This window comes from Lonchura striata, chromosome 31, assembly GCF_050655825.1.
Source record: "Lonchura striata isolate lonStrDom1 chromosome 31, ASM5065582v1, whole genome shotgun sequence".
NCBI classification, from domain to species: Eukaryota; Metazoa; Chordata; class Aves; order Passeriformes; family Estrildidae; genus Lonchura; species Lonchura striata.
Window position 1 is genome coordinate 7,000,579 of NC_140733.1, and position 26,894 is coordinate 7,027,472.

Below are 26,894 nucleotides of genomic sequence, written 5' to 3' on the forward strand. Positions count from 1 at the left end.
CTGTCAATCAAACCCCGTCAGCCAATGGCAGCGGCGGGGCGGGGCCGGAAGCGGCGCCGAGCGGAGCTGCCGGCGCCGGAACCGCGCCCGGAGCCGCTCCCGGCCCCGTTCCCCGTTCCTGTCCCGTTCCTGTCCCGGTTCCTGTCCCCGTTCCTCTCCCGGTCCCTGTCCCGGTTCCCGGCCCCGTTCCCCGTTCCTGTCCCCGTTCCTGTCCTTGTCCGTTCCCGTTCCCGGCTCCTGTCCCCGTCCCTGCCCCGGCCCCTGCCCCTGTCCGTTCCCCGTTCCTGTCCCGTTCCTGTCCCGTTCTTGTCCCTGTCCCGGTTCCTGTCCCCGTTCCTCTCCCGGTCCCTGTCCCGGTTCCCTGTCCCGTTCCCGTTACCTGCCCCGTTCCCGTTCCCCGTTCCCGGTCCCGTTCCCTGCCCCGTTCCCGGTCCCGTTCCCTGCCCCGTTCCCTGCCCCGTTCCCGGTCCCGTTCCCTGCCCCGTTCCCTGTCCCGTCCCCTGTTCCCCGTCCCCCGTTCCCTGCCCCGTTCCCTGCCCCGTTCCCTGCCCCGTTCCCAGTCCCGTTCCGGTCCCGCCCCGCTTCCCGGGGATGTCGCGGCGGGCGCGGGGCTGGCCCGGGGCGCTGCCGGCCCGCGCCGCCCGGGCCGCGCTCCAGCGCTGCCTGGGGCCGTTCCTGGAGGAGCCGCTGCGGCTGGAGCAGCTCGGGCTGGACCTGCGCGGCGGCACCGGGAGCCTGCGGGGGCTGCGGCTGCGCCCGGCGGTCCGCGGCACCGGGGGATACCGGGGATAACGGGGGGATAGCGGGGATAACGGGGGGACCGGGCACCGGGAGCCTGCGGGGGCTGCGGCTGCGCCCGGCGGTCCGCGGCACCGGGGGGTTACCGGGGATAACGGGGATAACGGGGGGATACCGGGGGGATAACGGGGGGACCGGGCACCGGGAGCCTGCGGGGGCTGCCGTTCCCGGGCTGGTTTCGGGTGATTTGGGGCTCATTCGGGTGATTTGGGGCTGGTTTGGGGTGATTTGGGGCTGGTTTCGGGTGATTTTGGGCTGGTTTGGGCTGATTTGGGGCTGGTTTGGGGTGATTTGGGGCTGGTTCCGGTGATTTGGGGCTGATTCCGGTGATTTGGGGCTGATTTGGGTGATTTGGGGCCGGTTTGGGGTGATTTGGGGCCGGTTTCGGGTGATTTTGGGCTGGTTTGGGCTGATTTGGGGCTGGTTTGGGCTGATTTGGGGCTGGTTTGGGGTGATTTGGGGCTGATTCGGGTGATTTGGGGCTGATTCTGGTGATTTTGGGCTGGTTTGGGCTGATTTGGGGCCGGTTTCGGGTGATTTGGGGCTGATTCGGGTGATTTGGGGCTGATTCTGGTGATTTTGGGCTGGTTTGGGCTGATTTGGGGCCGGTTTCGGGTGATTTGGGGCTGGTTTCGGGTGATTTGGGGCTGATTCTGGTGATTTTGGGCTGGTTTGGGCTGATTTGGGGCCGGTTTCGGGTGATTTGGGGCTGATTCGGGTGATTTGGGGCTGATTCTGGTGATTTTGGGCTGGTTTGGGCTGATTTGGGGCTGATTCGGGTGATTTGGGGCTGGTTTGGGCTGATTTGGGGCTGGTTTCGGGTGATTTGGGGCTGGTTTCGGGTGATTTTGGGCCGGTTTCGGGTGATTTGGGGCTGGTTTGGGGTGATTTGGGGCTGATTCGGGTGATTTTGGGCTGGTTTGGGCTGATTTGGGGCTGGTTTGGGGTGATTTGGGGCTGATTCGGGTGATTTGGGGCTGGTTTGGGGTGATTTGGGGCTGATTCGGGTGATTTGGGGCTGATTCGGGTGATTTGGGGCTGATTCGGGTGATTTGGGGCTGGTTTGGGCTGATTTGGGGCTGATTCGGGTGATTTGGGGCTGGTTTTGGGTGATTTGGGGCTGGTTTGGGCTGATTTGGGGCCGGTTTCGGGTGATTTGGGGCTGATTCGGGGCCGGTCCCGGCCCGCCCGCCTTCCCCAGGCCGTGGACGAGCTGCTGCGGGCGGCGGGGGCGCCGCTGGAGCTGCGCGAGGGCGACCTGGGCTCGGTGACGGTCTCGGTGCCCTGGGCCGCGCTGGGCTCCGAGCCCCTGCGGCTGCGGCTGCAGCGGCTGCGCCTCGTGCTGCGGCCCCGTGAGTCCGGGACCCCCGGGACAACCCCCGGGACCCCCGGGACCCCCGGGGCAACCCCCTGACCCACCCGGGACACCCCCCTGACCCACCCGGGACCCCCCGGGGCAACCCCCTGATCCCCCGGGACCCCTGAGACACCCCTGACCCACCCGGGACCCCCGGGACCAACCCCTGATCCCCCTGGGACCCCCCGGGACACCCCCCTGACCCACCCGGGACACCCCCCGATCCCCCGGGACCCCCGGGACAACCCCCTGATCCCCTGGGACCCCCGGGACACCCCTGACCCACCCGGGACCCCCGGGACACCCCCCTGACCCACCCGGGACACCCCCCGATCCCCCGGGACCCCCGGGACAACCCCCTGATCCCCCGGGACCCCCGGGACACCCCTGACCCACCCGGGACCCCCGGGACACCCCCCTGACCCACCCGGGACACCCCCTGATCCCCCGGGACCCCCGGGACCAACCCCTGATCCCCCTGGGACCCCCCGGGACAATCCCCTGACCCACCCGGGACACCCCCCTGATCCCCCGGGACCCAACCGTGACCCCCCCTGACCCCCCCGTGCCCCCCCAGGCCCGCCAGGGTCGCCGGGGCCGGGGTCGCCCCCCCCGGGGGGGTCAGAGCAGGGCCAGGACCCCCCCCAGGAGGAGCCGCTGGAGGGGCTGGAGGCGCTGGCCACGGGCATCGAGGCAGGTACGGACGGACAGACGGACAGGGGGACACAGACAGGGACACACAGACTGACTGACTGACTGACAGGGGCTGGCCACGGGCATCGAGGCAGGTACGGACGGACAGACGGACAGGGGGACACAGATAGGGACAGACTGACAGACTGACTGACTGACAGGGGCTGGCCACGGGCATCGAGGCAGGTACGGACGGACAGACGGACAGGGGGACACAGATAGGGACAGACTGACAGACTGACTGACTGACAGGGGCTGGCCACGGGCATCGAGGCAGGTACGGACGGACAGACGGACAGGGGGACAGACAGAGAGATGGAGGGACAGGGAGAAGGAGGGGGGAGGGGACAGAGGGACGGACAGGGGGACAGACGGAGGGACAGGGACAGAGGGACGGACAGGGGGACAGACGGCCCCCACTGTCCCCACTGACCGCCCTCTCCCCAATGTTCCCCCTGTCCCGTGTCCCTCTGTCCCCCCATCTGTCCCCATGTCTGTCCCCGTGTCCGTCTGTCCCCGCAGTGCTGCGGCGGCTGCAGGTGCAGCTGGAGGACACCGAGCTGCGCCTGGAGCTGCCCCTGCAGCCCGGGGGGGGCCCGGGGGCGGCCCTGGAGCTGCACCTGCCCAGGTGAGGGGCTGGGCGTGCCCAGGTGTGTCCAGGTGTGTCCCAGGTATGCCCGGGGGAGGGGCTGGGTGTGCCCAGGTGTGTCCCAGGTGTGTCCCAGGTGTGCCCGGGTGTGTCCCAGGTGTGCCCGGGTGTGCCCGGGTGTGTCCCAGGTGTGCCCAGGTGTGTCCCAGGTGTGTCCCAGGTGTGCCTGGGCGTGCCCAGGTGTGTCCCAGGTGTGTCCCAGGTGTGCCTGGGCGTGCCCAGGTGTGTCCCAGGTGTGTCCCAGGTGTCCCAGGTGTGCCCAGGTGTGCCCAGGTGTGCCCAGGTGTGCCCAGGTGTGCCCAGGTGTGCCCAGGTGTCTCAGCTGTGGCTGTCCGCAGGGTGGAGTACGAGGACGTGGGGGAGGGTCCCGGCGCCCCCCCCGTGCTGCAGAAGCGGCTGCGGCTGCAGGACCTGCGGCTGCTGTGGGCGGAGCCGGCCCCACCTGGGGCACAGGTACGTGGCACCCGTGGCACCTGTGCCACCTGTGCCACCTCTGTGTCACCCGTGCCACCTCTGTGTCACCTGTGGCACCTGTGCCACCTCTGTGGCACCTGTGCCACCTCTGTGTGCTACCTGTGCCACCTGCGTGTGCATGTCCCACGCGTGTCCCAGCCGTGTCCCACGCGTGTCCCCTCTCTGTCCCCAGCCCTGCAGTTCCCCCGCCGCCCTGCTGGGGGCGCTGCTCCCGGGCCCTGCGGAGCTGCGGCTGCGCCTGAGGCAGAGCGAGAGAGCGGCGGGGCCGGCGGTGGGACTGGGGGGACTGGGGGGACTGGGGAGATACTGGGGGGACTGGGGGGAAATACTGGGGGGACTGGGGGGAGATACTGGGGGGACTGGGGGGAAATACTGGGGGGACTGGGGGGAGATACTGGGGGAACTGGGGGGGACTGGGAGGGACTGGGGGGACTGGGAGGGACTGGGGGGACTGGGGGGAGATACTGGGGGGACTGGGGGGACTGGGAAGGGATACTGGGGATACCGGGGGGCATTGGGAGGATGGGGTCCCGTTTCAGGGTTTTTAGGGTCTCGTTTTTGGGCTGTGTTTGGGCTGTTTCTGGGGTCTCGTTTCGGGGTTTTTGGGGTGGTTTTGGGGTTTTTGGGGGCTCGTTTCGGGGTTTTTGGGGTGGTTTTGGGGTTTTTGGGCTGTCGTTTTTGGGCTGTTTTTGGGCTGTTTCTGGGGTCTCGTTTCGGGGTTTTTGGGGTCTCATTTCGGGGTTTTTGGGGTGGTTTTGGGGTGGTTTTGGGGTCTCGTTTTTGGGCTGTTTCTGGGCCATTTCTGGGGTCTCGTTTCGGGGTTTTTGGGGTGGTTTTGGGGTTTTTGGGCTGTTTTTGGGCTGTTTCTGGGGTCTAGTTTCGGGGTTTTTGGGGTGGTTTCGGGGTTTTTGGGGTTTTTTTGGGGTGGTTTTGGGGGTCTCGTTTTTGGGCTGTTTCTGGGCTGTTTCTGGGGTCTCGTTTCGGGGTTTTTGGGGTGGTTTTGGGGTTTTTGGGCTGTTTTTGGGCTGTTTCTGGGCCGTTTCCGGGGTCTGACCGTCCCGTCCCCAGGTGGAGCTGGAGGGGAGCGCGGGGTCCCTGCACCTGCTGCTGCCCCCCCCCATGCTGGGGGTCCTGCGGGGGCTGCTGGGGGCCCTGGACCCCCCCGGTGAGACCCCCCCCGGCACCCCGAAACCGGGGGGACCCCAAACCCGGGGGGGAGCGGCTGGGGGAGGTTGGGGGTCCCTCGTGGGGCCTTGGGGGTCTCCCTGACCCCCTGAATCCTCTGGGGGGCCGTGGGGTATTTGGGGGGGGGGTTGGGGGGGCTTGGAGTTATTTTGGGATGTTTTGGGATGCTTTGTGTTATTTTGGGATATTTTTGGGGTGCTGTGTGTTATTTTGGGCTGATTTTGGGCTGTGCCCCCCCAGCCCCCTGGGCCCCCAGGACCTGTCGCTGTGCCTTATTCTGGGGTATTCTGGGGTATTTTGGGGTATTTTTGGGTATTTTTGGGTATTTTGGGATGTTTTGGGGTATTTTGGGGCGGTGGGTGTAATTTTGGGCCGTTTTTGGTCTGATTTTGGGCTCTGCCCCCCAGATCCCCCCCCAGGGGTACGCAGCTGCCCCCTGGGCCCCCAGGACCTGGCGCTGTGCCTTATTCTGGGGTATTCTGGGGTATTCTGGGGTATTTTTGGGTATTTTTGGGTATTTTGGGATGTTTTGGGGTATTTTGGGGCGGTGGGTGTCATTTTGGGCCGTTTTCGGGCCGTTTTTGGCCTGATTTCGGGCTCTGCCCCCCAGATCCCCCCCCAGGGGTCCGCAGCCGCCCCCTGGGCCCCCAGGACCTGGCGCTGTGCGTTATTCTGGGGTATTCTGGGGTATTTTGGTGTATTTTGGGGTGTTTTGGGGTGTTTTGGGGTATTTTGGGGCGGTGGGTATCATTTTGGGCCATTTTTGAGCCGTTTTTGGTCTGATTTCGGGCTCTGCCCCCCAGATCCCCCCCCGGGGGGCCGCAGCCGCCCCCTGGGCCCCCAGGACCTGGCGCTGATCGAGCGGGAGCTGAGCCGGGGGCTGCGGGGGGGGCGCGACCCCCCGAGCCCCCCCGGGGGGGACCCCGACGGCGGTGAGGGGGGAGGGGCTGGGGTGCATTGTGGGGGGCTCTGAGGGGAATTTTGGGGGGCTGGGGGGGCTGAGGGGTGGATTTTGGGGGGCTCTGAGGGGAATTTTGGGGGGCTGGGGGGGTCTGGAGGACTTTGGGGTGGATTTTGGGGGGCCTGGAGGGGTTGGGGGGGGGCTCCGGGGTGGATTTTGGGGGGCTCAGGTGTGGATTTTGGGGGGCTGGGGGAGCCGGGGGGGCTCTGGGGTGGATTTTGGGGGCTGGGGGGGCTCAGGGCAGTGGTTGGGGGGGCTCGGGGGGGGTTTTGGGGGTCCAGAGGGGGTTTTGGGGGGGCTGGGTGAAGATTTCGGGTGTCTGGGGGGCTCTGAGGGGGATTTTGGGGTTTTTGGGGGTCCTCACTTCCTCTCCCCCCCAGAGATGTTCTACTCCATGACGGGGTCCCTGGGGGGGGACGAGAGCACGACCCCCCCCGGGGCCAGCCCCTCCCCCAGCCCTGAGGTGAGTGGGGGGGTCTGGGGGGATTTGGGGGGATTTGGGGGGGTTTGGGGCTTTTTGGGGTCCTGAGGGATAAAATCCCCTGGAGTTTTTTCCGGGGGGGTTTTGGGGGGGGGTCACTGGGCCTGGGGGGGGATTTTGGGGGGTTCAGCGGGGGCTCCTGAAAGGGGATCAGGGGGCTGATTTTTGTGGGGGGAATCTCTTGGTTTGACCCCTCCCCCCACCCCAGCAGGGCAGCCCCCGGCGCCGCCGCCCCTCCCCCCACAGCTGCGCCCCCCCAGGTGAGTCTGGGGTCCCTGGGGGGTCCCTGGGGGGGTCCCTGGGGGGGTCTCGGGGGTGTTCCCAGGGGTTTGGGGGTGTCCCAGGGGTCCCTGGGTGGGTCCCTGGGGGTTTGGGGTGTCCTGGGGGTTTGGATGGGTCTGGGGGTCCCTGGGGGGGTCACTGGGGGGGTCCCAGGGGGGTCTCAGGGGTCCAGGGGGTCCTGGTGGGTCCCCGGGGGTTTGTGGGTGTCCCTGGGGGTTTGGAGGTGTCCCGGGGGGGGTCCCTGGGTGGGTCCCAAGGGGTTTGGGAGTGTCCCGGGGTCCCTGGGGGGGTCACTGGGGGGGTCACTGGGGGGTGTCCCCAGGGATTTGTATGTGTCTGGGGGTCCCTGGGTGGGTCCCTGGGGGTTTGGGGGTGTCCCGGGGGGGGTCCCTGGGTGGGTCCCAAGGGGTTCGGGAGTGTCCCGGGGTCCCTGGGGGGGTCACTGGGGGGGTCACTGGGGGGTGTCCCCAGGGATTTGTATGTGTCTGGGGGTCCCTGGGTGGGTCCCTGGGGGTTTGGGGGTGTCCGGGGGTCCCCGGGGGTTCTGGGGTGTCCCTGGGGGTGTCCGGGGGTCTCTGTGGGTGTCCCTGTGGGTGTCCCGGGGCTCCCCGGGGGTTCAGGGGTGTCCCTGGGGGTGTCCGGGGGTCTCTGTGGGTGTCCCTGGGGGTGTCCCGGGGCTCCCCGGGTTTCTGGGGGTGTCCGGGGGGTCCCTGACGCGGCGCCAGGCCGGGGTCCCCCCGTGCCGAGGGGGGGGCTGCGGCTGCAGGTGACCCTGGGCTCCGTCACGGCCGTCCTGCCCGAGCAGGGCGGGGCCCCCAGCCCCGCCCACCAGCGCCTGTGGGCGGAGCTCTGCGGCGGCCACGCCCACCCGGCCTGGGACCACGCCCTGCCCTTCCCCCACCTCAGGTACGGCCCCGCCCCCCCCACTCCCCCCCCCACCATTTGCTGACCCCGCCCCTTTAAATGACCCTGCCCCCTTTAATGACCCTGCCCCCTTTAATGCCCACGCCCCTTTTAATGACCACGCCCCTTTTAATGACCACGCCCCTTTTTAATGATCATGGCCCCTTTTCTAACCCCGCCCCTTTGTAATGACCCCGTCCATTTTCATGACCACGCCCGTTTACGACTCCGCCCATTTTTAATGACCACGCCCCTTTTTAATGACCCAGCCCCTTTTCTGACCCCGCCCCTCTCTGCCCCGCCCCTTTTTCAGGCTGAGCGCGGGGGGGGCGCAGCTGGGGCTGTTTTCGGGGGGTCCCGGGGGGGCTCCCCGGGGGTCTCTGTCCCTCGCCCGCCTGGAGCTGCTGGAGGAGCTGCCGGGGGCGCGGCCGCCCCGCCTGCAGGTGGGCGGGGCCAGGGGTGGGCGGGGCCAAGGGTGGGCGGGGCCAGAGGTGGCCGGGGCCAGGGCCAAAGGTGGGCTGGGCTAAGGGTGGGCGGGGCTAGGGGTGGGAGGGGCTAAGGGTGGGCGGGGCTAAGGGTGGGCGGGGCCAGGGGTGGGCGGGGCCAGGGGTGGGCGGGGCCAGGGCGGGGCCAGGGGTGGGCGGGGCCAGGGGTGGGCGGGGCCAGGGGTGGGCGGGGCCTGGGCGGGGCCAGGGGTGGGCGGGGCTAAGGGTGGGCGGGGCTAGGGGTGGGCGGGGCTAAAGATGGGTGGGGCTGTGGGGGGGCTAAAGAGAGGAGACGGTGGGCGTGGCTCGGGGGTGGGCGTGGTTCTGAGGTGGGCGTGGCTCCGATGTGGGCGTGGCTGGGTTGGGCGTGGCTCGGGGGTGGGCGTGGCCATCGAGGAGGTGGGAAATGGGCGTGGCTGTGGGGGCGGGGCTCGCTCGAAGGGGCGGGGCCTGTCTGGGCGCGGTCGCCCCGCCCATCGCTGGCCCCGCCCCCAGGTCCTGCGTTTCCCCGCCCCCGCGGCCGCCGGCCCCGCCCCCGCCCAGCCCGTGCTCCGCCTCCGCTGGGGCCCGCCCGGCCCCGCCCCCCCCGAGGCCCCGCCCCTCCCCCAGGTGAGTGGGGGAGGGGGGGCCCCACTGCCCCCCCTGCAGGATTTGGGGAGGGGGCGGGGTTTGGGAAGGGGGTGGGATTTTGGGAATAGGGTGGGGTTTTGGGAATGGGGCGGGGTTTGGGAATGGGGGCGGGGTTTTGGGGTCCCCGGGGCTGCCCCGCCCCCCCAGACCCCCAATCCCCCCCGCCCCCCCAGGGCCCCGCCCCCCCGCTGGAGGTGGGGGTGGAGCTGAGCCCCCCCCAGGCCGAGCTGGACCTGGGGCTGCTCGAGCGCCTCGGCCCCGCCCTCGACGCCATCTTCGGCCACGCCCACGGCCAGGACACGCCCACCGGAGAGGACACGCCCACGGGAGAGGTGGGCGGGGGTGGGTAGAGGGAGGGGCTTGGGTGGGTGGGGCTGAGGGGAGGGGCTTGGGTGGGTGTGGCCAGTGGGGGTTGGGATGGGAGGGGCTTCGGTGGGTGGGGCTGAGGGGAGGGGCTGAGGGGAGGGGCTTGGGCAGTGGGTGTGGTCTGTTTGGTGGGTGTGGCTTTGCTGGGTGGGTGTGGCCTGCTCAGTGGGTGTGGCTCAGGGAGTGGGCATGGCCGAGGGGCGGGGCTTACCGAGTGGGCGTGGCCCATCGGGTGGGCGTGGCCGATGGGCGGGGCTGACGGTGGGCGTGTCTCTGCCAGGCGCGGGGGGCGTGGCCGCTGCTGCGGTGGGCGGCGCCGGGGGCGGAGCTCCAGCTGTGGCTGCCGCTGACCGACCTGCGCCCCGCGCCCGCCCGCGCCCCCCCGCCCCGGCGCCGCCCCGAGAGCCTCCGGCTGCGGCTCGGGAGACCCCGCGGCTGGGCGGGGCCGGGGGGCGGGGCCCTGGCCTGCGAGCACCTGCAAGGTGAGCAGGGGGGACGGGGGACAGGGGCCAGGGCGTGACCCCCCGTGACCCCCGTGTGACCCCCCGTGACCCCCCGTGAGCCCCGTGTGACCTCCCCGTGACCCCCGTGACCCCCACGTGAGCCCCGTGTGACCTCCCCGTGTCCCCTGTGACCCCCCATGACCGCTCGTGACCCCCGTGTGACCTCCCTGTGACCCCCGTGTGACCTCCCCGTGACCCCCGTGACCCTCCCGTGACCCCCATGTGACCCCCATGTGACCTCCCCGTGACCCCCATGTGACCCCCGTGTTACCTCCCCGTGACCTCCCTGTGACCCCCTGTGACTCCCATGACCTCCCATGACCCCCCGTGTGACCTCCCATGACCCCCCGTGTGACCCCCGTGTGACCTCCCCGTGACCCCCGTGACCCCCCGTGACCCCCGTGTCCCGGCCCCCAGTGACGTACGAGGCCGAGGACATGGGGACCCTGCCCTGCCTGCGCGCCGAGCCGGGGCCCGGCCCGGGGGGCACCCGCTGCGTCCCCACGTGAGCGGGGGGGGGTTTGGGGGGGCTGGGGGGGTCCTGGGGGGTCCTTGGGAGTCCTGAAGGGTCCTGGGGGGTTCCTGGGGGGTCCCTGGGGGGTTCTTGGGGGGGGCTCGGGGGGTCTGGGGGTGTTCTCAGGGGTCGTTGGGAGCCCTGAAGGGTCCTGGGGGGTTCCTGGGGGTCCCTGGGGGGTTCTTGGGGGGTCGTGATGGGTTTTGAGGGGTCCTGGGGGGCATTTTTGGCTCCTGGGGGGTGCCGGGGTCCATTTTTGGGGGCGCTGCTCCCCCAGGGGCGGGTGGGGGGGATTTGGGGGTCCCCCCCACGCTGACCCCCCTCCCCCCCCAGGCTGGAGGTGACGGTGGCCCCGCCCCCCCCGCGGGACCCCCCCGCGCCCCCCCCGAGCCCCTTCTCGGCCCGGCGCAGCATCTACGAGAGCCGCGAGGTGCGACCCCGAAATCCGGGGGGACCCCGAAATCCCCCGGGGGGCACAAAATCCCCGGGGGGACCCCGAACTCCGGGGGGACCCAAAATCCGGGGGACCCCAAAATCCCCCGGGGGGCACAAAATCCCCTGGGGTGGGGCTCGGGAGTCCCCCAAATTCCCCTGGGGGGTCTCGGGGGGTTCCCCAATTCCCCGGGGGGTCTCAGGGTCCCCCAATTCCCCGGGGGGGTCTCGGGGGGTCCCCCAATTCCCCGGGGGGGTCTCAGGGTCCCCCAGTTCCCCGGAGGGTCTCGGGGGGTTCCCCAATTTCTCGGGGGGTCTCGGGGGGTTCCCCATTCCCTGGAGGGGTCTCATGGTCCCCACATTCCCCTGGGGGTCTCGGGGGGTTCCCCGTTCCCCGGGGGGGTCTCAGGGTCCCCCAATTCCCCGGGGGGTCTCGGGGGGTCTCGGGGGGTTCCCCATTCCCCGGGCGGTCTCGGGGGGTTCCCCATTCCCCGGGTGGTCTCGGGGGGTCTCGGGGGGTTCCCCGTTTCCCGGGCGGTCTCGGGGGGTTCCCCGTTTCCCGGGCGGTCTCGGGGGGTCTCGGGGTCCCCCCGGCCCCCCACAGCCGCCCCTCCCGCAGCTGGTGCTGCCCGGGACCCCCGAGGAGCTGGGGGCGTTCGTGGGGGGGGCCCTGGGCGCCGCCCCCTGGAGCCTGCGGGTGGCGCTGCCGCGAGCGCAGCTGAGCCTGAGCCCGGGGGGGCTCCTGCAGCGCCTCTACAGCAGGTGGGGGAGGGGACGGGAGGGGGGAGGGACTGGGGAGGGGACAGGTGACCGAAGCGGGGCTCCTGAGCCACCGCAGTTGAGGGGTGGGCACACCTGGGCACGTTTGGGGACACCTGGGGACACCTGGGGACACCTGGGGGCACCTGGGCACACCTGGGGACACACCTGGGCACACACCTGGGCACACGTGGGCACACACCTGGGGGCACACCTGGGCACACACCTGGGCACACCTGGGCACACCTGGGCACACACCTGGGCACACCTGGGGGCACACCTGGGCACACCTGGGCACACACCTGGGTACACCTGGGCACACCTGGGCACACACCTGGGCACACCTGGGGACACACCTGGGCACACCTGGGGACACACCTGGGGGCACACCTGGGGACACACCTGGGCACGTTTGGGGACACCTGGAAACACCTGGGAGCACCTGGGGACACCTGGGGGCACCTGGGCACACCTGGGCACACACCTGGGCACACACCTGGGGGCACACCTGGGCACACCTGGGGACACACCTGGGCACACCTGGGGGCACACCTGGGCACACACCTGGGCACACGTGGGGACACCTGGGGGCACACCTGGGCACACACCTGGGCACACACCTGGGCACACCTGGGCACAACTGGGCACACCGGGGCACACCTGGGGACACACCTGGGCACACCTGGGGGCACACCTGGGGGGCACACCTGGGCACACACCTGGGGGCACACCTGGGGACACACCTGGGCACACCTGGGGACACACCTGGGGGCACACCTGGGGACACACCTGGGCACACCTGGGCACAACTGGGCACACCTGGGGGGCACACCTGGGCACACGTGGGCACACACCTGGGGCTGGGGGGTCTCGAGGGGCCCCATGGACCCCCCCTGGACCCCCCGACCCCCCCCCCAGGATCAACAACGACCTCCTGCTGTGGGAGCCGGCTGGCCCCGCCCCCTCCGGAGACCACGCCCCCTCCGGAGACCCCGCCCCCTCCGGAGACCCCGCCCCCTCCGGAGACCACGCCCCTTCGGCTGGCCCCGCCCCCTCGGGAGGCCCCGCCCCTCCTCAAGGCCCCGCCCCCTTCAGGCCCTGCAGGTCGGCGCTGGGCACAGGTGAGACCCCGGGACCCCCAAAATCCGGGCTGGCCCATGGGTGTCCCTGGGTGCCCCCTGGGCACCCCTGGGTGTCTCTGGATGTCCCCTGGTTGTCCCTTGGTTGTCCCTGGGTGTCCCCTGGGCGCCCCTGGGTGTTGCTGGGTGTCCCCTGGGTATGCCTGGGTGTCTCTGGGTGTCCCTGGGTGTCGCTGGGTGTCCCCTGGGCGCCCCTGGGTGTCACTGGGTGTCCCTGGGTGTCCCCTGGGCGCCCCTGGGTGCCCCCTGGGTGTCCCTGGGTGCCCCTGGGTGTCTCTGGGTGTCCCTGGGTGCCCCTGGGCGCCCCTGGGTGTCGCTGGGTCTCCCCTGGGTGTCCCTGGGTGTCCCTGACCCCCCGTTGTCCCCAGACTCCGACGAGGACGATGAGGATGAGGACGAGGAGGGGGACGAAGGCTCCGGGGGGTCCCCGCAGGACCCCCCCGGGCCCCCCCGGAGCGGCGGCGCCGTCCTGGTCACCGTGTCCTGGGGGCGCGTCACCGCCGAGGGTCCCCCCGCGGTGAGGCCACGGGGCGGGGGCACCCCGGGGTCCCAGTGCCACCCTGGGGTCTCAAATGGCACCCGGGGGTCCCCAGATGTCACCCTGGGGTCCCCAGGGTCATCTTGGGGTCCTCAGTGCTACCCTAGGGTCCCCAAGTGCCCCCATGGGGTCCCCAAATGTCACCCTGGGGTCCCAGTGCCACCCTGGGGTCCCGGTGCCACCCTGGGGTCTCAAATGGCACCCAGGGGTCCCCAGATGTCACCCTGGGGTCCCCAGGGTCATCTTGGGGTCCTCAGTGCTACCCTAGGGTCCCCAAGTGCCCCCATGGGGTCCCCAAATGTCACCCTGGGGGTCCCAAGTGTCCCCGGAGGGGGGGGCGGGGTGTGACCGTTTTTGGGGTGTCCCGGGGGGGGTCAGGGTGTCACCATTTTTGGGGTGTCCCGGGGGGGGTCAGGGTGTGACTGTTTTTGGGGTGTCCCCAGGGTGGGGGGCGGGGTGTGACCGTGTTTGGGGTGTCCCCAGGGGGGGGGTCAGGGTGTGACTGTTTTTGGGGTGTCCCCGGGGGGGGTCAGGGTGTCACCGTGTTTGGGGTGTCCCCAGGGCGGGGTCCCCGGCTCGCAGCTGGTGCTGGAGGTGGGCGAGGGGCGGCTCTGCGTCCTCCCCCGCCCGGGGGGGGTCCGGGGCCGCTCCTGGGCCTGCGCCGACGCCCGGAGCCTCGTCCTGCTGCACGGTACCCGAAACGGGGGGCCAGCACTGCCCTAAGACACCCAAAACTGCCCAAATCTGCCCCAAAAACTGCCCCAAAACTGCCCCAAAACTGCCCCAAAACCTGTCCCAAAAACTGCCCCAAAATGTCCCAAAACTGCCCCAAAAACTGCCCCAAAACTTCCCAAATTGCCCCAAAAACTGCCCCAAAACTGCCCCAAAACTGCCCCAAAACTGCCCCAAAACTGCCCCAAAAACTGCCTCAAAATGTCCCAAAACTGCCCCAAAACCTGTCCCAAAAACTGCCCCAAAATGTCCCAAAACTGCCCCAAAAACTGCCCAAATCTGCCCCAAAAACTGCCCCAAAATGTCCCAAAACTGCCCCAAAACCTGTCCCAAAAACTGCCCCAAAATGTCCCAAAACTGCCCCAAAAACTGCCCAAAAACTGCCCCAAAAACTGCCCCAAAAACTGCCCCAAAACTTCCCCAATCTGCCCCAAAAACTGCCCAAATCTGCCCCAAAAACTGCCCCAAAATGTCCCAAAACTGCCCCAAAAACTGCCCCAAAAACTGCCCCAAAACTGCCCCAAAACTGCCCCAAAACTGTCCCAAAACTGCCCCTTTCAAATCTGCCCCAAAAACTGCCCCAAACCTGTCCCAAAAACTGCCCGAAAACTTCCCAATAACGGGGTGGGAGGGGGTGTCCCCGTTTCTGGGGGTGTCCCCATTTCTAGGGGGTGTCCCCGTTTTTAGAGGGGTGTCCTGGTTTCTGGGGGGATCCCCAGTTTCTGGGGGGGGGTGTCCCCGTTTCTGGGGGTGTCCCGGTTTCTGGGGGGATCCCCAGTTTCTGGGGGGGGTGTCCTTGTGTTTGGGGGTGTCCCCGTTTCTGGGGTGCCGTGTCGGGCCCCAGCCCCTCCCCCCGTGCCCCCCAGGCCCGGTGCCCGAGGGGGGGGAGGGGCCGCGCCCCCCCCCGCTGCCCACCCTGGTGCCCTGGGAGGAGCCCGCGCCCCCCCCCGGGGTCCCCCCCCCACCCCGGATGTTGGCGATGGCCCTGGGCACCCGGCTGGGACCCCGCGGGGACACCAAGGTGGGCACGGGGACGGGGGGACACGGGGGACAAAGGGGGGACAGGGACAGGGACAGGGGACACCAAGGTGGGCACGGGGACGGGGGGACACGGGGGACAAAGGGGGGACAGGGACAGGGATTGGGGACAGGGACACCAAAGTGGGGACAGGGATTGGGAACGGGGATTGGGGACACCAAGGTGGGCACGGGGACAGGGGGACACGGGGGACAAAGGGGGGACACCAAGGTGGGCACGGGGACAAGGGGGGACAGGGATTGGGGACAAGGACACCAAGGTGGGCATGGGGACAGGGATTGGGGACCCCAAGGTGGGCACGGGGACAAGGGGGGGACACGGGGACGGGGGGGGAGGACAGGGACTGGGGACAAGGACACCAAAGTGGGGACGGGGACAGCAAAGGGGGGACGGGGATTGGGGACATGGGGGACAAAGGGGGGACACGGGGACGGGGATTGGGGACACCAAGGTGGGCACGGGGACGGGGACAGGACGGGACAGGGACACGGGGACATCAAGGTGGGGACAAGGACAGTAGTGGGGGGTCACAGGACAGGGACGAGGGGACAGGGGACACCAAGGTGAGGACATGGGACCAGGAATTGGGGATGGGGGACAGGGGGACACCGAGGTGGGGACGGGGACAGGGATTGGGGACAGGGGGGCTGAGGGGACGTGGGGGGACTTTGGGGACACCGGGGGGCTGGGGACACCCCCGGCGTCCCCCCCAATGTCCCCCGGCGTCCCCAGGAGCTGGAGGTGGCCGTGGCCCTCGAGGGGGTGATGCTGCGGCACCGCCCCGACCCCCCCTGCACCCCCTGGTACAGCCAGGTGAGAGACCCCGACGGGCCGGGGGTCCCGGCGCCTTCGGGGGGTCCCGGCCCTGTTTGGGGGGTCCTGGCCCTGTTTGGGGGGTCCCGGCCCTGTTTGGGGGGTCCCGGCCCTGTTGGGGGGGTCCTGGCCCTGTTTGGGGGGGTCCCAGCACCTTCGGGGGGTCCTGGCCCCTTTTGGGGTGGTTGGGCTTTCTCTCGGGGGATTTCCTGGTTTTAGTTTTTATTTTATATTTTATTTTATTTTATTTTATTTTATTTTATTTTATTTTATTTTATTTTATTTTATTTTATTTCATTTCATTTTATTTCATTTTATTTTATTTTATTTTACTTCATTTTATTCTGTTTTGTTTTTTTCTGAGGGTTTGTGCTTTTAGAGTTCTTTTGTTCATTCCCATTTTGGGAAAGCTTTTGAAAATTTCCCATTTTTGTTTCTTTTTGGGGTTTTGTGGTTTTACACCCCAGTTCGTTCCCGTTTTTGGGAGGGTTTTTGGGAATTTCCCATTTTTGTTTCTTTTTGGGGTTTTGTGGTTTTACGCCTCAGTTCGTTCCCGGTTTTGGGAGGGATTTTGGGAATTCCCCGTTTTTGACCCTTTCCTTTTTCCCCCCGCGGCTCTTGGGGCTCCCGGGGTGACTTTTGGGGTCCCGCAGCTGCTGGCCCTGCTGGCCCTGGAGGACGAGCCGGTTTTGGGGTACACGGCCCCCACCCCCCTGACCCAGCTGCACCTGCACCTGCAGCGCTGCGGCCTCGACTACAGGTGGGACCCCAAAAACGGGGCTGGGGGCCCCAAAAACGGGGGGGACCCTAAAAATGGGGCTGGGGGCACCCCAAAAACGGGGGGGCACCCAAAAGTGGGGCTGGGGGCACCCCAGAAACGGGGGGGACAACCCAAAAATGGGGCTGGGGGCACCCCAAAAACGGAAGGGGCAACCCAAAAATGGGGCTGGAGGCACCCCAAAAACGGGGGAGGGACCCTAAAAATGGGGGGGGCAGCCCAAAAAAGGGGGGGGCACCCAAAAACAGGGGGGACACCCCAAAAATGGGGGGGGGGCACCCAAAAACAGGGGAGGGACCCCAAAAACGGGGGGGCACCCCAAGAACAGGGGAGGCCAAAATAGGAATCCCAGGAGGAGGGGGGGGTGACCCCGAAACGGGGATCCTGGGAGGGAGGTGATCCCAAAATGGGGGGGTGACCCCAAAACCGGGGTTCTGAGAGGGGGGGTGACCCCAAAACTGGGGGGGTTTGGGGGAGGGATGGGCTGACCCCAGTTTGGGTGTTTGGGGAGGGGGGAAGGGAGTCCCTCATCCTTTGGGGTGACCGTTTCGGGGCGCCCCGTTTTGGGGTGACCGTTTTGGGGTGACCGTTTTGGGGTGCCCCGTTTTGGGGTGCCCCGTTTTGGGGTGACCGTTTTGGGGTGCCCCGTTTTGGGGTGACTGTTTTGGGGTGACCGTTTTGGGGCGCCCAGGCCGCCGCTGCCCCTGCGGGTGCTGCTGACGGCCGAGATGCTGAGCCTGACCTGGGGCAGCGGCCCCGAGCCCCCCCCGGCCGCCCTCCGGTGGGTCTGGGGGGGCCCCGGGGGTCTGGGGGGGCCCCGGGGGTCTGGGGGGAGCCCCAGGCGCGTTTTGGGGTCCCCGGGGCGGCTTTGGGAGGTTTCCCAGGAGTGTTTTGGGCCTGGGGGAGGCACTGAGAGGATTTTGGGGCTCTCGGGGGTCTTGGGGTTTTTGGGGGAGGTCCCGGGGGGGTTTGGGGGTCCTGGGGGCGTTATTTGGGGGTCGTGGGGGGGTTATTTGGGGGTGCAGGGAGGTTTTTGGGGATCACGAGGGTGGTTTTGGGGGGCTTTTGGGGGGTCCGGGGGAGGCTTTTAGGGGTCCAGGGGGGTTTTGGTGATCCCAGCGGTGTTTTTGGGGGTTTTGGTGATCCCAGTGGTGTTTTTGGGGGTTTTGGTGATCCCAGGGGTGTTTTTGGGGGTTTTTTGGGGGGTTTTGGTGATCCCAGCGGTGTTTTTGGGGGTTTTGGTGATCCCAGGGGTGTTTTTGGGGGTTTCTGGGGGTTTTGGGGTTTTTGGGGTGCTGACCCCCAGCCCCCCAGGCTGCTGGTGGACGACGGCTCCGTGTTCCTGAGCGAGCGCTGCGGGGAGGCGGCGCTGGAGCTGCAGAGGGGTAACGGGACCCCCAAAATGGGACCCCCCAAAATGGACCCCCGAAATAGGACCCCCAAAATGGGACCCCTGAAATGGACCCCCGAAATGGGACCCCCAAAATGGGACCCCCCAAAATGGACCCCTGAAATAGGACCCCCAAAATGGGACCCCTGAAATGGACCCCTGAAATGGGACCCCCGAAATGGGACCCCCAAGCAGAACCCCTGAAATGGGGACCCCCGAAATGGGACCCCCGAAATGGGACCCCCAAAATGGGACCCCGAAATGGGACCCCTGAAATGGGACCCCTAAAATGGACCCCTGAAATGGGACCCCTGAAATGGGACCCCCAAACAGAACCCCTGAAATGGGGACCCCAGAATGGGACCCCGCCCAAAATGGGACCCCAAAATGACACCCCAAATGAGATCTCTGAAATGGGACCCCCGAAATGGGACCCCAAAAGGGGACCCCAAATGACACCCCCGAAATGGGACCCCCCAAAATGAGACCCCTGAAATGGGGACCCCTAAATGGGGACCCCAGTCCGGATCTGGGGGGTCACCCTGGGGTCACTCCGGGGTCACCGGGGTCCCCCGGCCCCCCCAGATTTCGTGTCCGTGCTCGACATCGATTTCCTGGAGCTGCTCCTGAGCCCCCGGCGGGGGGAGGACGGCGAGGGGGGGGCGGTGAGTGGGGCCGGGGGCTTTGGGGGGCTGGGGGTGTTTGGGGGGCCGCTGGGATTTGGGGTGCCCCCCTCCCCCCTCAGCAGCCGCTGGGGCTGGGGGGGCTTTGGGGGCGTTTTGGGGGTTCAGGGAGGGGCGGGGGGAGCGGGAGGGTTTGGGGGGGCTCGGGGGGGCTCGGGGGTCTCGGGGGTCTCAGCCCCCCCCCCCACCCGCAGGGCCCCCCCGAGGAGCTGCTGGTGGCCCCCGCCCGGCTGCGGGGCCGCACCTGCGCCGACAGCGCCGCCGCCCTGGCCCGGCTGCTGCAGCACCTGGGGACCCCCCCGGGACCCCCCCCGGGACCCCCGCCCGGGCCCCGGCCCGGCCCCGCCCCGGGGGCGCCGCCGGAGAGACCCCCGGGACCGGGAGAGCCCCCCCCGGGGGGAGAGCAGGTGGGGCTGGGGGAAATGGGGCTGGGGGAAATGGGGCTGGGGGGGGAAAAAATGGGGCTGGGGGAGAAAAATGGGGCTGGGGGGGAAATGGGGCTGGGGGGAAATGGGGCTGGGGGGAAATGGGGCTGGGGGGGAAATGGGGCTGGGGGGGAAATGGGGCTGGGGGGGAAATGGGGCTGGGGGAAATGGGGCTGGGGGGGAAATGGGGCTGGGGGGGAAAAATGGGGCTGGGGGGGAAAATGGGGCTGGGGGAAATGGGGCTGGGGAAATGGGGCTGGGGGGTTAAAATGGGGCTGGGGGAAATGGGGCTGGGGGGAAATGGGGCTGGGGGGGGAAAAATGGGGCTGGGGGGGAAAATGGGGCTGGGGGGGAAATGGGGTTTGGGGGAAATGGGGCTGGGGGAAATGGGGCTGGGGGGGAAATGGGGTTTGGGGGAAATGGGGCTGGGGGAAATGGGGCTGGGGGGGAAATGGGGTTTGGGGGAAATGGGGCTGGGGGAAATGGGGCTGGGGGGTTAAAATGGGGCTGGGGGAAATGGGGCTGGGGGGGTTAAAATGGGGCTGGGGGGTTGAAAGGGACCCCAAATGGGGCTGGGGGCAGATGGGGACCCCCGGTGCCCCCCCAAATCCCTGCCCCCCCCAGGCCGCCCCCATCAACCAGCAGGACCTGACGGACGCCCTGAGGGACCCCCCCGGGACCCCCCCCGGGGACCCCCGGACCCCCGGTGAGGGGGGGGATTTTGGGGGGTGGGGCAGGGCCTGGGGGGGCGTCTTGGGCTTGGGAGGGGGTTCAGGGTCCGGGGGGCTCTTTGGGGTCTGGGGGGGCAGAGGGGGGGCCCGGGGGGGGTTCTTTGGGGTCGAGGGGGGCTCTTTGGGGTCGGGTGTTTTTTTTGGGGTCCGGGGGGGCTCTTTGGGGTCTGGGGGGGCAGAGGGGGGGCCCGGGGGGGCTCTGTGGGGTCGGGGGGTTTCTTTGGGGTCCGGGGGGGCTCTTTGGGGTCGGGGGGTTTTTTTGGGGTCTGGGGGGGCTCTGTGGGGTCGGGGTTTTTTTTGGGGTCTGGGGGGGCTCTGTGGGGTCCGGGGGGGCTCTGTGGGGTCGGGGGGTTTCTTTGGGGTCGGGGGGTTTTTTTGGGGTCTGGGGGGCTCTGTGGGGTCCGGGGGGGCTCTTTGGGGTCGGGGGGTTTTTTTGGGGTCTGGGGGGCTCTGTGGGGTCCGGGGGGGGCTCTGTGGGGTCGGGGGGGCTCTGTGGGGTCCGGGGGGGCTCTGTGGGGTCGGGGGGGCTCTGACCCCCCCTCTGCCCCCAGCCCAGGCCCCGCCCCCCCCGGCCCCCCCCGTGTCCCTGTACCTGTTCCCGGGGGAGGGGGGGGGCTCCGCCCGGGCCCCCCCTGAGCCCCCCCAGGGGGGCGACCCCGACCTGGACCCCAACCCCGACCCCGACCCCGACCCCGACCCCGACCCCGAGGGGTTCTGCGTGCTCGAGGCCCCCGAGACCCCCGAGATGGTGAGTGGGGGGTCCTGGGGGGTCCTGGGTGGAGTCTGGGGGGTCTCAGGTGACATTGGGGTGTCAGTGGGTGACATTGGGGTGTCTGTGAGTGACACGGGTGTGTCTGTGGGTGACACCGGGGTGTCTGTGGGTGACATTTGGGGGTCCCGGGTGACGTTTGCCCCCCAGGCCGTGCCCCGGCTGCGCTGACTGGCCCTGGGTGACACCGGGCTGTCAGTGGGTGACATGGGTGTCAGTGGGTGACATTTGGGGGTCCCGGGTGACGTTTCGGGGTCCCCAGGCTGCGCCCCGGCTGCGCTGGCTGGCCCCAGGTGACACGGGGGTGTCTGTGGGTGACATTGGGGTGTCTGTGGGTGACACGGGTGTGTCTGTGGGTGACACGGGTGTCTGTGGGTGACATTTGGGGGTCCCGGGTGACGTTTCGGGGTCCCCAGGCCGCGCCCCGGCTGCGCTGGCTGGCCCCAGGTGACACGGGTGTGTCTGTGGGTGACATTGGGGTGTCTGTGGGTGACACGGGTGTGTCTGTGGGTGACACGGGTGTCTGTGGGTGACACTGGGGGTCCCGGGTGACGTTTCGGGGTCCCCAGGCCGCGCCCCGGCTGCGCTGGCTGGCCCCGGGGCCGCTGCGCCTCCGGCCCGGCCATTTCGGGGCCCCGCGGGGGGAGCGGGACCGGCTGCGCCCCCCCCCGGGGCTGCCCCCGCCCCGCGCCCGCCTCGTCCTGCGCGACCTCAGCCTCACCTGGGCGCTCTGCGGGGGGCGCGACTTCGGCCCCGCCCCGCCCAGGTGAGGCCGGGACACACCTGGGGAGGGGAGGGCAGGGGAGGGGACACACCTGGGGAGGGGAGGGGAGGGGAGGGGAGGGGAGGGAAGGGGAGGGGAGGGAAGGGGAGGGAAGGGGAGGGGAGGGGATACCTGGGGGGACACGGCCAGGGGTGGGGTGGGGACACACCTGGGGTGGGACACACCCATGGGTGGGGAGGGGCTCAGGTGGGCGTGGCCGGCAGTGGGCGTGGCCGGCAGTGGGCGTGGCCGGGCAGTGGGCGTGGCCGGGCAGTGGGCGTGGCCGGGCGGTGGGCGTGGCCGCGCTGACCCCGCCCCGCAGGCCCCGCCCCCGCAGCGCTGGCCCCGCCCCCCCGCGGTGGCGCTGCCGGGGGGGCCCCGGGAGGGTCCCGGACCAGCTGATGGAGCTGCACCTGGGCAAGGTGAGGGGCTGGGGGCACCTGGGGGCACCTGGGGGCACCTGGGCAAGGTGAGGGGCTGGGGGCACCTGGGCAAGGTGAGGGGCTGGGGGCACCTGGGCACACCTGGGCACACCTGGGCAAGGTGAGGGGCTGGGGGCACCTGGGCAAGGTGAGGGGCTGGGGGCACCTGGGCACACCTGGGCAAGGTGAGGGGCCGGGGGCACCTGGGCACACCTGGGCAAGGTGAGGGGCCGGGGGCACCTGGGCAAGGTGAGGGACCGGGGGCACCTGGGGGCACCTGGGCACACCTGGGCAAGGTGACGGGCTGGGGACACCTGGGCAAGGTGAGGGGCTGGGGGCACCTGGGGACACCTGGGCAAGGTGAGGGGCTGGGGGCACCTGGGCACACCTGGGCGAGGTGAGGGGCTGGGGGCACCTGGGCACACCTGGGCAAGGTGAGGGGCTGGGGGCACCTGGGCACACCTGGGCGAGGTGAGGGGCCGGGGGCACCTGGGGGCACCTGGGCAAGGTGAGGCTGGGAGGGTCTGACGGGCTCTTGGGGGGGGATTTTGGGACTCTACAGGGGGGGGGACTTTGGGGTGTGTTTATGGAGGGTTTTGGGGCTCTAAGGGAGGATTTTGGGGTGCATTGGGGGGATTTTGGGACTCTACGGGGGGATTTTGGGGTGTGTTTATGGGGGGTTTTGGGGCTCTAAGGGAGGGTTTTGGGGTGCATTGGGGGGATTTTGGGGTGTGTTTATGGGGGGTTTGGGACTCGACGGGGGGATTTCGGGGCGCGCGCGCCCCCAGCGCCCCGTGCCCCCAGGTGTGCCTGCAGCACGAGACGTACGCGGCCGAGCCCGGGGGGCGCGCGGGGGGCGCGGGGGAGGCGCCCACCTCCCGCCTGGTGCTGCTGGTGCCGGAGCTGGAGCTGCGCGACCGCCTGGGCGGCCCCGGCGCGCCCCCGTTCCTGAGCCGGCACCCCCGCGCCGCGCCCGGCCCGCGGCCCCCCACGGTACGGGAGCGGGACCCCCACCTCAGCCGGGCCGGGACCCCCAAACCTCAGCTGGACCCGGGGGTGGGACCCCCAAACCTCAGCCGGACCCGGGAGCGGGACCCCCAAACCTCAGCCGGGCCGGGACCCCCAAACCTCAGCCGGGCCTGGGACCCCCAAACCTCAGCCGGGCCCGGGGGTGGGACCCCCAAACTTCAGCCGGGCCTGGGACCCCCAAACCTCAGCCGGGCCCGGGACCCCCGAACCTCAGCCGGGCCGGGACCCCCAAACTCAGCCGGGCCCAGGACCGGGGCTGGGACCCCAGGCTGGGACCCCACAGATCTGAGACCCCCAAATCTGACCCCAAATGTGGGATCCCGGGATGAGACACTGGGATGGAACCCCAAATCTGAGACCCCAAATCAGACCCCAAATCCGAGACCCCAAATCTTCCCCCCAACCCAAACCACCCCAAAACTGACCCCCCCTTTCCTGACTCCCCTCCCTGCCCCCCATTCCTGCCCCCCAATTCCTGCCCCCCATTCCTGCCCCCCCATTCCTGCCCCCCAATCCTGCCCCCCAATCCCTGCCCCCCATTCCTGCCCCCCCATTCCTGCCCCCCCATTCCTGCCCCCCAATCCTGCCCCCCAATCCCTGCCCCCCATTCCTGCCCCCCCATTCCTGCCCCCCCATTCCTGCCCCCCCATTCCTGCCCCCCATTCCTGCCCCCCAATCCCTGCCCCCAATCCCTGCCCCCCAATTCCTGCCCCCAATTCCTTTCCCCCATTCCTGCCCCCAATTCCTGCCCCCCAATTCCTGCCCCCCAGCTCTGCCTCAAGGCCCTGCGGGTGCTGCCGCAGCCGCCCCCCCCCGGGGGGGTCCCCGAGTGCTGCCTCAGGGTGACGCTGACCCCGCTGCGCCTGCACGTCGACCAGGTGGGCTGGGGGCTGGGGGGGCGTGGCGAGGGGGTCCGGGCTCTTCGGGGTGGTTTGGGGGGGTCCTCGGGGAGGTCGGGGGGTGGTTTTGGGGTATTCGGGGGGGTGGGGGTCTCGGGGGTGTTTTACTGGGGGTCTTTGGGGGGTCTCTGAGGTGTTTTTGGGGTGTTTTGGGGGTCTCTGAGGTGTTTTTGGGCTCTCTGTGTGTTTTTGGGGTGTTTTCAGGGTGTTTTTGGGGTGTCCTGGGGTGTTTTTGGGGTGTTTTGGGGTCTCTGGGTGTTTTGGGGTGTTTTCAGGGTGTTTTTGGGGTGTTCTGGGGCGGTTTTGGGGTGTTTTGGGGTCTCTGTGGTGTTTTTGGGGTGTTGTTGGAGTGGTTTTGGGGTGTTTTGGGGGTCTCACGCTGTCCCTCCCCCCAGGACGCGCTGATCTTCCTCAGGGATTTCGCCGGCGCCTTCCTCGCCCACCTGAGCCCCCCCCCGGGACCCCCCCCGGGACCCCCGCCCGGTACCGCGGCCGGGGGGAGGGGCTGGGCTGGGGGAGGGCCCTGGGGGGGGAGGGGCTCCCGGCTTTGGGGGTCCCCTCACTGTTCCCCTCCCCCCTCCTCCTGCAGGCCCCCCCGGGGTCGGGGACCCCCCCCGGCCGGAGCCGCCCCCGGAGCGGGACCCCCAAACGGAGACACCCCCGATCTACTTCCGGTGGGGCTGGGGGCACTGGGGGGAACTGGGGGGGATTATGGGGGACTGGGAATGGACTGGGGGGGAACTGGGGGCACTGGGGGGAACTGGGAGGAATTGGGGGGGACTGGGGGGGACTGGGAGGGAACTGGGGGGACTGGGAGGGAATTGGGGGGACTGGGGGGGACTGGGCTGTCCCAGGCTGACGGCGCTCTTCCTGTCCCTGTCCGTCTGTCCCTGTCCCCATCCCTGTCCCTGTTCCTCTGTCCCTGTCCGTGTGTCCCTGTCCCCATCCCTGTCCCTGTCCGTGTGTCCCTGTCCCCATCCCTGTCCCTGTCCGTCTGTCCCTGTCCCTGTTCCCCTGTCCCTGTCCGTGTGTCCCTGTCCCCATCCCTGTCCCTGTCCGTCTGTCCCTGTCCCTGTCCCTCTGTCCCCAGCGAGTTCCGTTTCATGGCCGATGTCCCCGTCTGGCTGGATTACCGCGGCAAGCGCGTCACCATGGAGCAGGTGAGGGGGTGACAGGGGGGTGACAGGGGGTGACAGGGGGGTGACAGGGGGTGACAGGGGGTGACAGCCGTGGCCGTGTCCCGGTGCCACCATTCCCCAATGACCCCGCGCTGTCCCCTCTCTGTGACCCCTCCCTGTCCCTCCCTGTCCCCCTGTCCCCCCGTGTCCCCCTGTCCCTCCCTGTCCCCCCTGTGTCCCCCTGTCCCCCCCTGTCCCCCTGTCCCCCCGTGTCCCCCTGTCCCTCCCTGTCCCCCTGTCCCTCCCTGTCCCCCTGTCCCCCTGTCCCCCCCGTGTCCCCCTGTCCCCCCGTGTCCCCGTGTCCCCTCCGTTTCCCTCCCTGTCCCCCTGTCCCCCTGTCCCCGTGTCCCAGGGCGCCCTGGCCGGGATCCTGATCGGGCTGGCGCGGCTGAACTGCTCCCAACTGCGGCTGAAGCGGCTCTGCCACCGCCAGGGGTGCGGCGGGGACGGGGACAGGGGGACAGGGAGACACGGGGACACGGGGGGACAGCGGGACACAGGGACACGGGGGGACAGCGGGGGATACTGGGGGATACTGGGGGGACAATGGGGGGCACCGGGAGGACAATGGGGACAGAGGGGTCGGGTGGGCACTGGGAGCAAGAGGGACACTGGGGGACACTGGGGGGCACTGGGGGGCACTGGGGACAGGGGGGGACACTGGGGTGGACATGGGACAAAGGGGCCGGTGGGGGCCTGGGGTTCTGCGTGACCCCAGACTCGCCGTGCCGTGTCCCCCCGTGTCCCCCCGTCCCCCAGGCTGCTGGGGCTGGGCCGGGTCGTGTCCTACGCCGTGTCCGAGTGGCTCCGGGACATTCGGTGTCACCAGCTGCCGGGGCTGCTGGGCGGGGTGGCACCGGTGCACGCCGTGCTGCAGCTCTGTGAGTGGCGCCGCTGGCACCGCTGGCCCCTGTGCCAGTGGCACCAGTGTCCCCCTGTCCCCAGTGGCACCAGTATCCCCAGTGGCCCCAATGTCCCCCTGTCCCCAGTGCCCTCGTTATCCTTCCAATCCCCTCCCAGTCCCTCCCAGTCCCCCCCAGTCCCCCCCAGTCCCTCCCAGTCCCTCCCAGTCCCTCCCAGTCCCTCCCAATCCCCTCCCAGTCCCTCCCAGTCCTTCCTAATCCCCTCCCAGTCCCTCCCAGTCCCTCCCAGTCCCTCCCAGTTCCCCCCCAGTCCCTCCCAGTCCCCTCCCAGTCCCCCCAGTGCCCCCAGTACCCTCCTGTCCCCCCAGGGCGGGCTCTCCGGGAGCTGCTGCTGCCGCCGCTGCCGGGGGGGGGTCCCGGGGGCGTCACTCGTGGGGTCGCCCGTGGGGTCTCCGCGCTCGGCGCCGCCTCGGCCGGGGCCATGCTGGGGCTGGGCACGCGGCTGCTGCGGGCGCTGCAGGTGGGACCGCGCCCCAGACCCCCCGAATATCCCCCAGAGAGCCCCGAAATATCCCCCGGATATCCCCCAAATATCCCTAAAATATCCCCTAAATATCCCCCGGATATCCCCCAAATATCCCTAAAATATCCCCTAAATATCCCCCAGATATCCCCGAAATATACCCCAAATATCCCCCAAATATCCCCAAAATATCCCCCAGATATCCCCCAAATATCCCTGAAATATCCCCCAGATATCCCCAAAATATCCATCAAATATCCCCCAAATATCCCCCAAATATCCCCCAGATATCCCCCAAATATCCCTGAAATATCCCCCGGATTATCCCCCAGATATCCCCAAAATATCCCCCAGATATCCCCCAGATATCCCCCAAATATCCCTAAAATATCCCCCAGATATCCCCCAAATATCCCTAAAATATCCCCCAGATATCCCCCAAATATCCCTGAAATATCCCCCAGATGTCCCCGAAATATCCATCAAATATCCCCCAAATATCCCCCAAATATCCCCAGGATATCTCCCAAATACCCCTCAAAATCAACCCAAAATATCCCCTAAATTCCCCCCAAAATCCCCAAATCCCCCCCAAAAATCCCCCAAAATCTCCCCAAAATCCCCCCAAATATCCCCTAAATATCTCCCGACCCCCCCGACCCCCCGGGGTCTGGGGTCCGGCTGTGACCTTTGACCCCCAGGCTCTGG

General features: G+C 68.7%; 1 protein-coding gene across 1 annotated transcript; it reads left to right on the plus strand.

Annotated features, from left to right (window-relative positions):
- Nucleotides 1-17: 17 nt before the first annotated feature.
- Nucleotides 18-26,750, plus strand: LOC144248422 (autophagy-related protein 2 homolog A-like). Its single transcript, XM_085563651.1, has 41 exons — nt 18-762; nt 2,000-2,150; nt 2,733-2,852; nt 3,371-3,476; nt 3,836-3,950; nt 4,144-4,242; nt 5,040-5,136; nt 5,960-6,088; nt 6,498-6,580; nt 6,810-6,858; nt 7,606-7,786; nt 8,097-8,226; nt 8,764-8,881; nt 9,046-9,230; nt 9,545-9,746; nt 10,185-10,272; nt 10,615-10,711; nt 11,333-11,475; nt 12,391-12,593; nt 12,980-13,128; nt 13,711-13,840; nt 14,748-14,902; nt 15,653-15,733; nt 16,387-16,493; nt 17,203-17,292; nt 17,826-17,896; nt 18,487-18,566; nt 18,779-18,991; nt 19,634-19,715; nt 20,292-20,296; nt 20,387-20,488; nt 21,079-21,275; nt 21,595-21,694; nt 22,499-22,687; nt 23,494-23,601; nt 24,018-24,105; nt 24,212-24,296; nt 24,713-24,782; nt 25,153-25,235; nt 25,560-25,681; nt 26,032-26,750. Exons 1-41 carry the CDS (start codon nt 25-27, stop codon nt 26,748-26,750), a joined length of 6,060 nt encoding a protein of 2,019 aa, XP_085419777.1. The 5' UTR covers nt 18-24.
- The last annotated feature ends 144 nt before the right edge of the window (nt 26,751-26,894 follow it).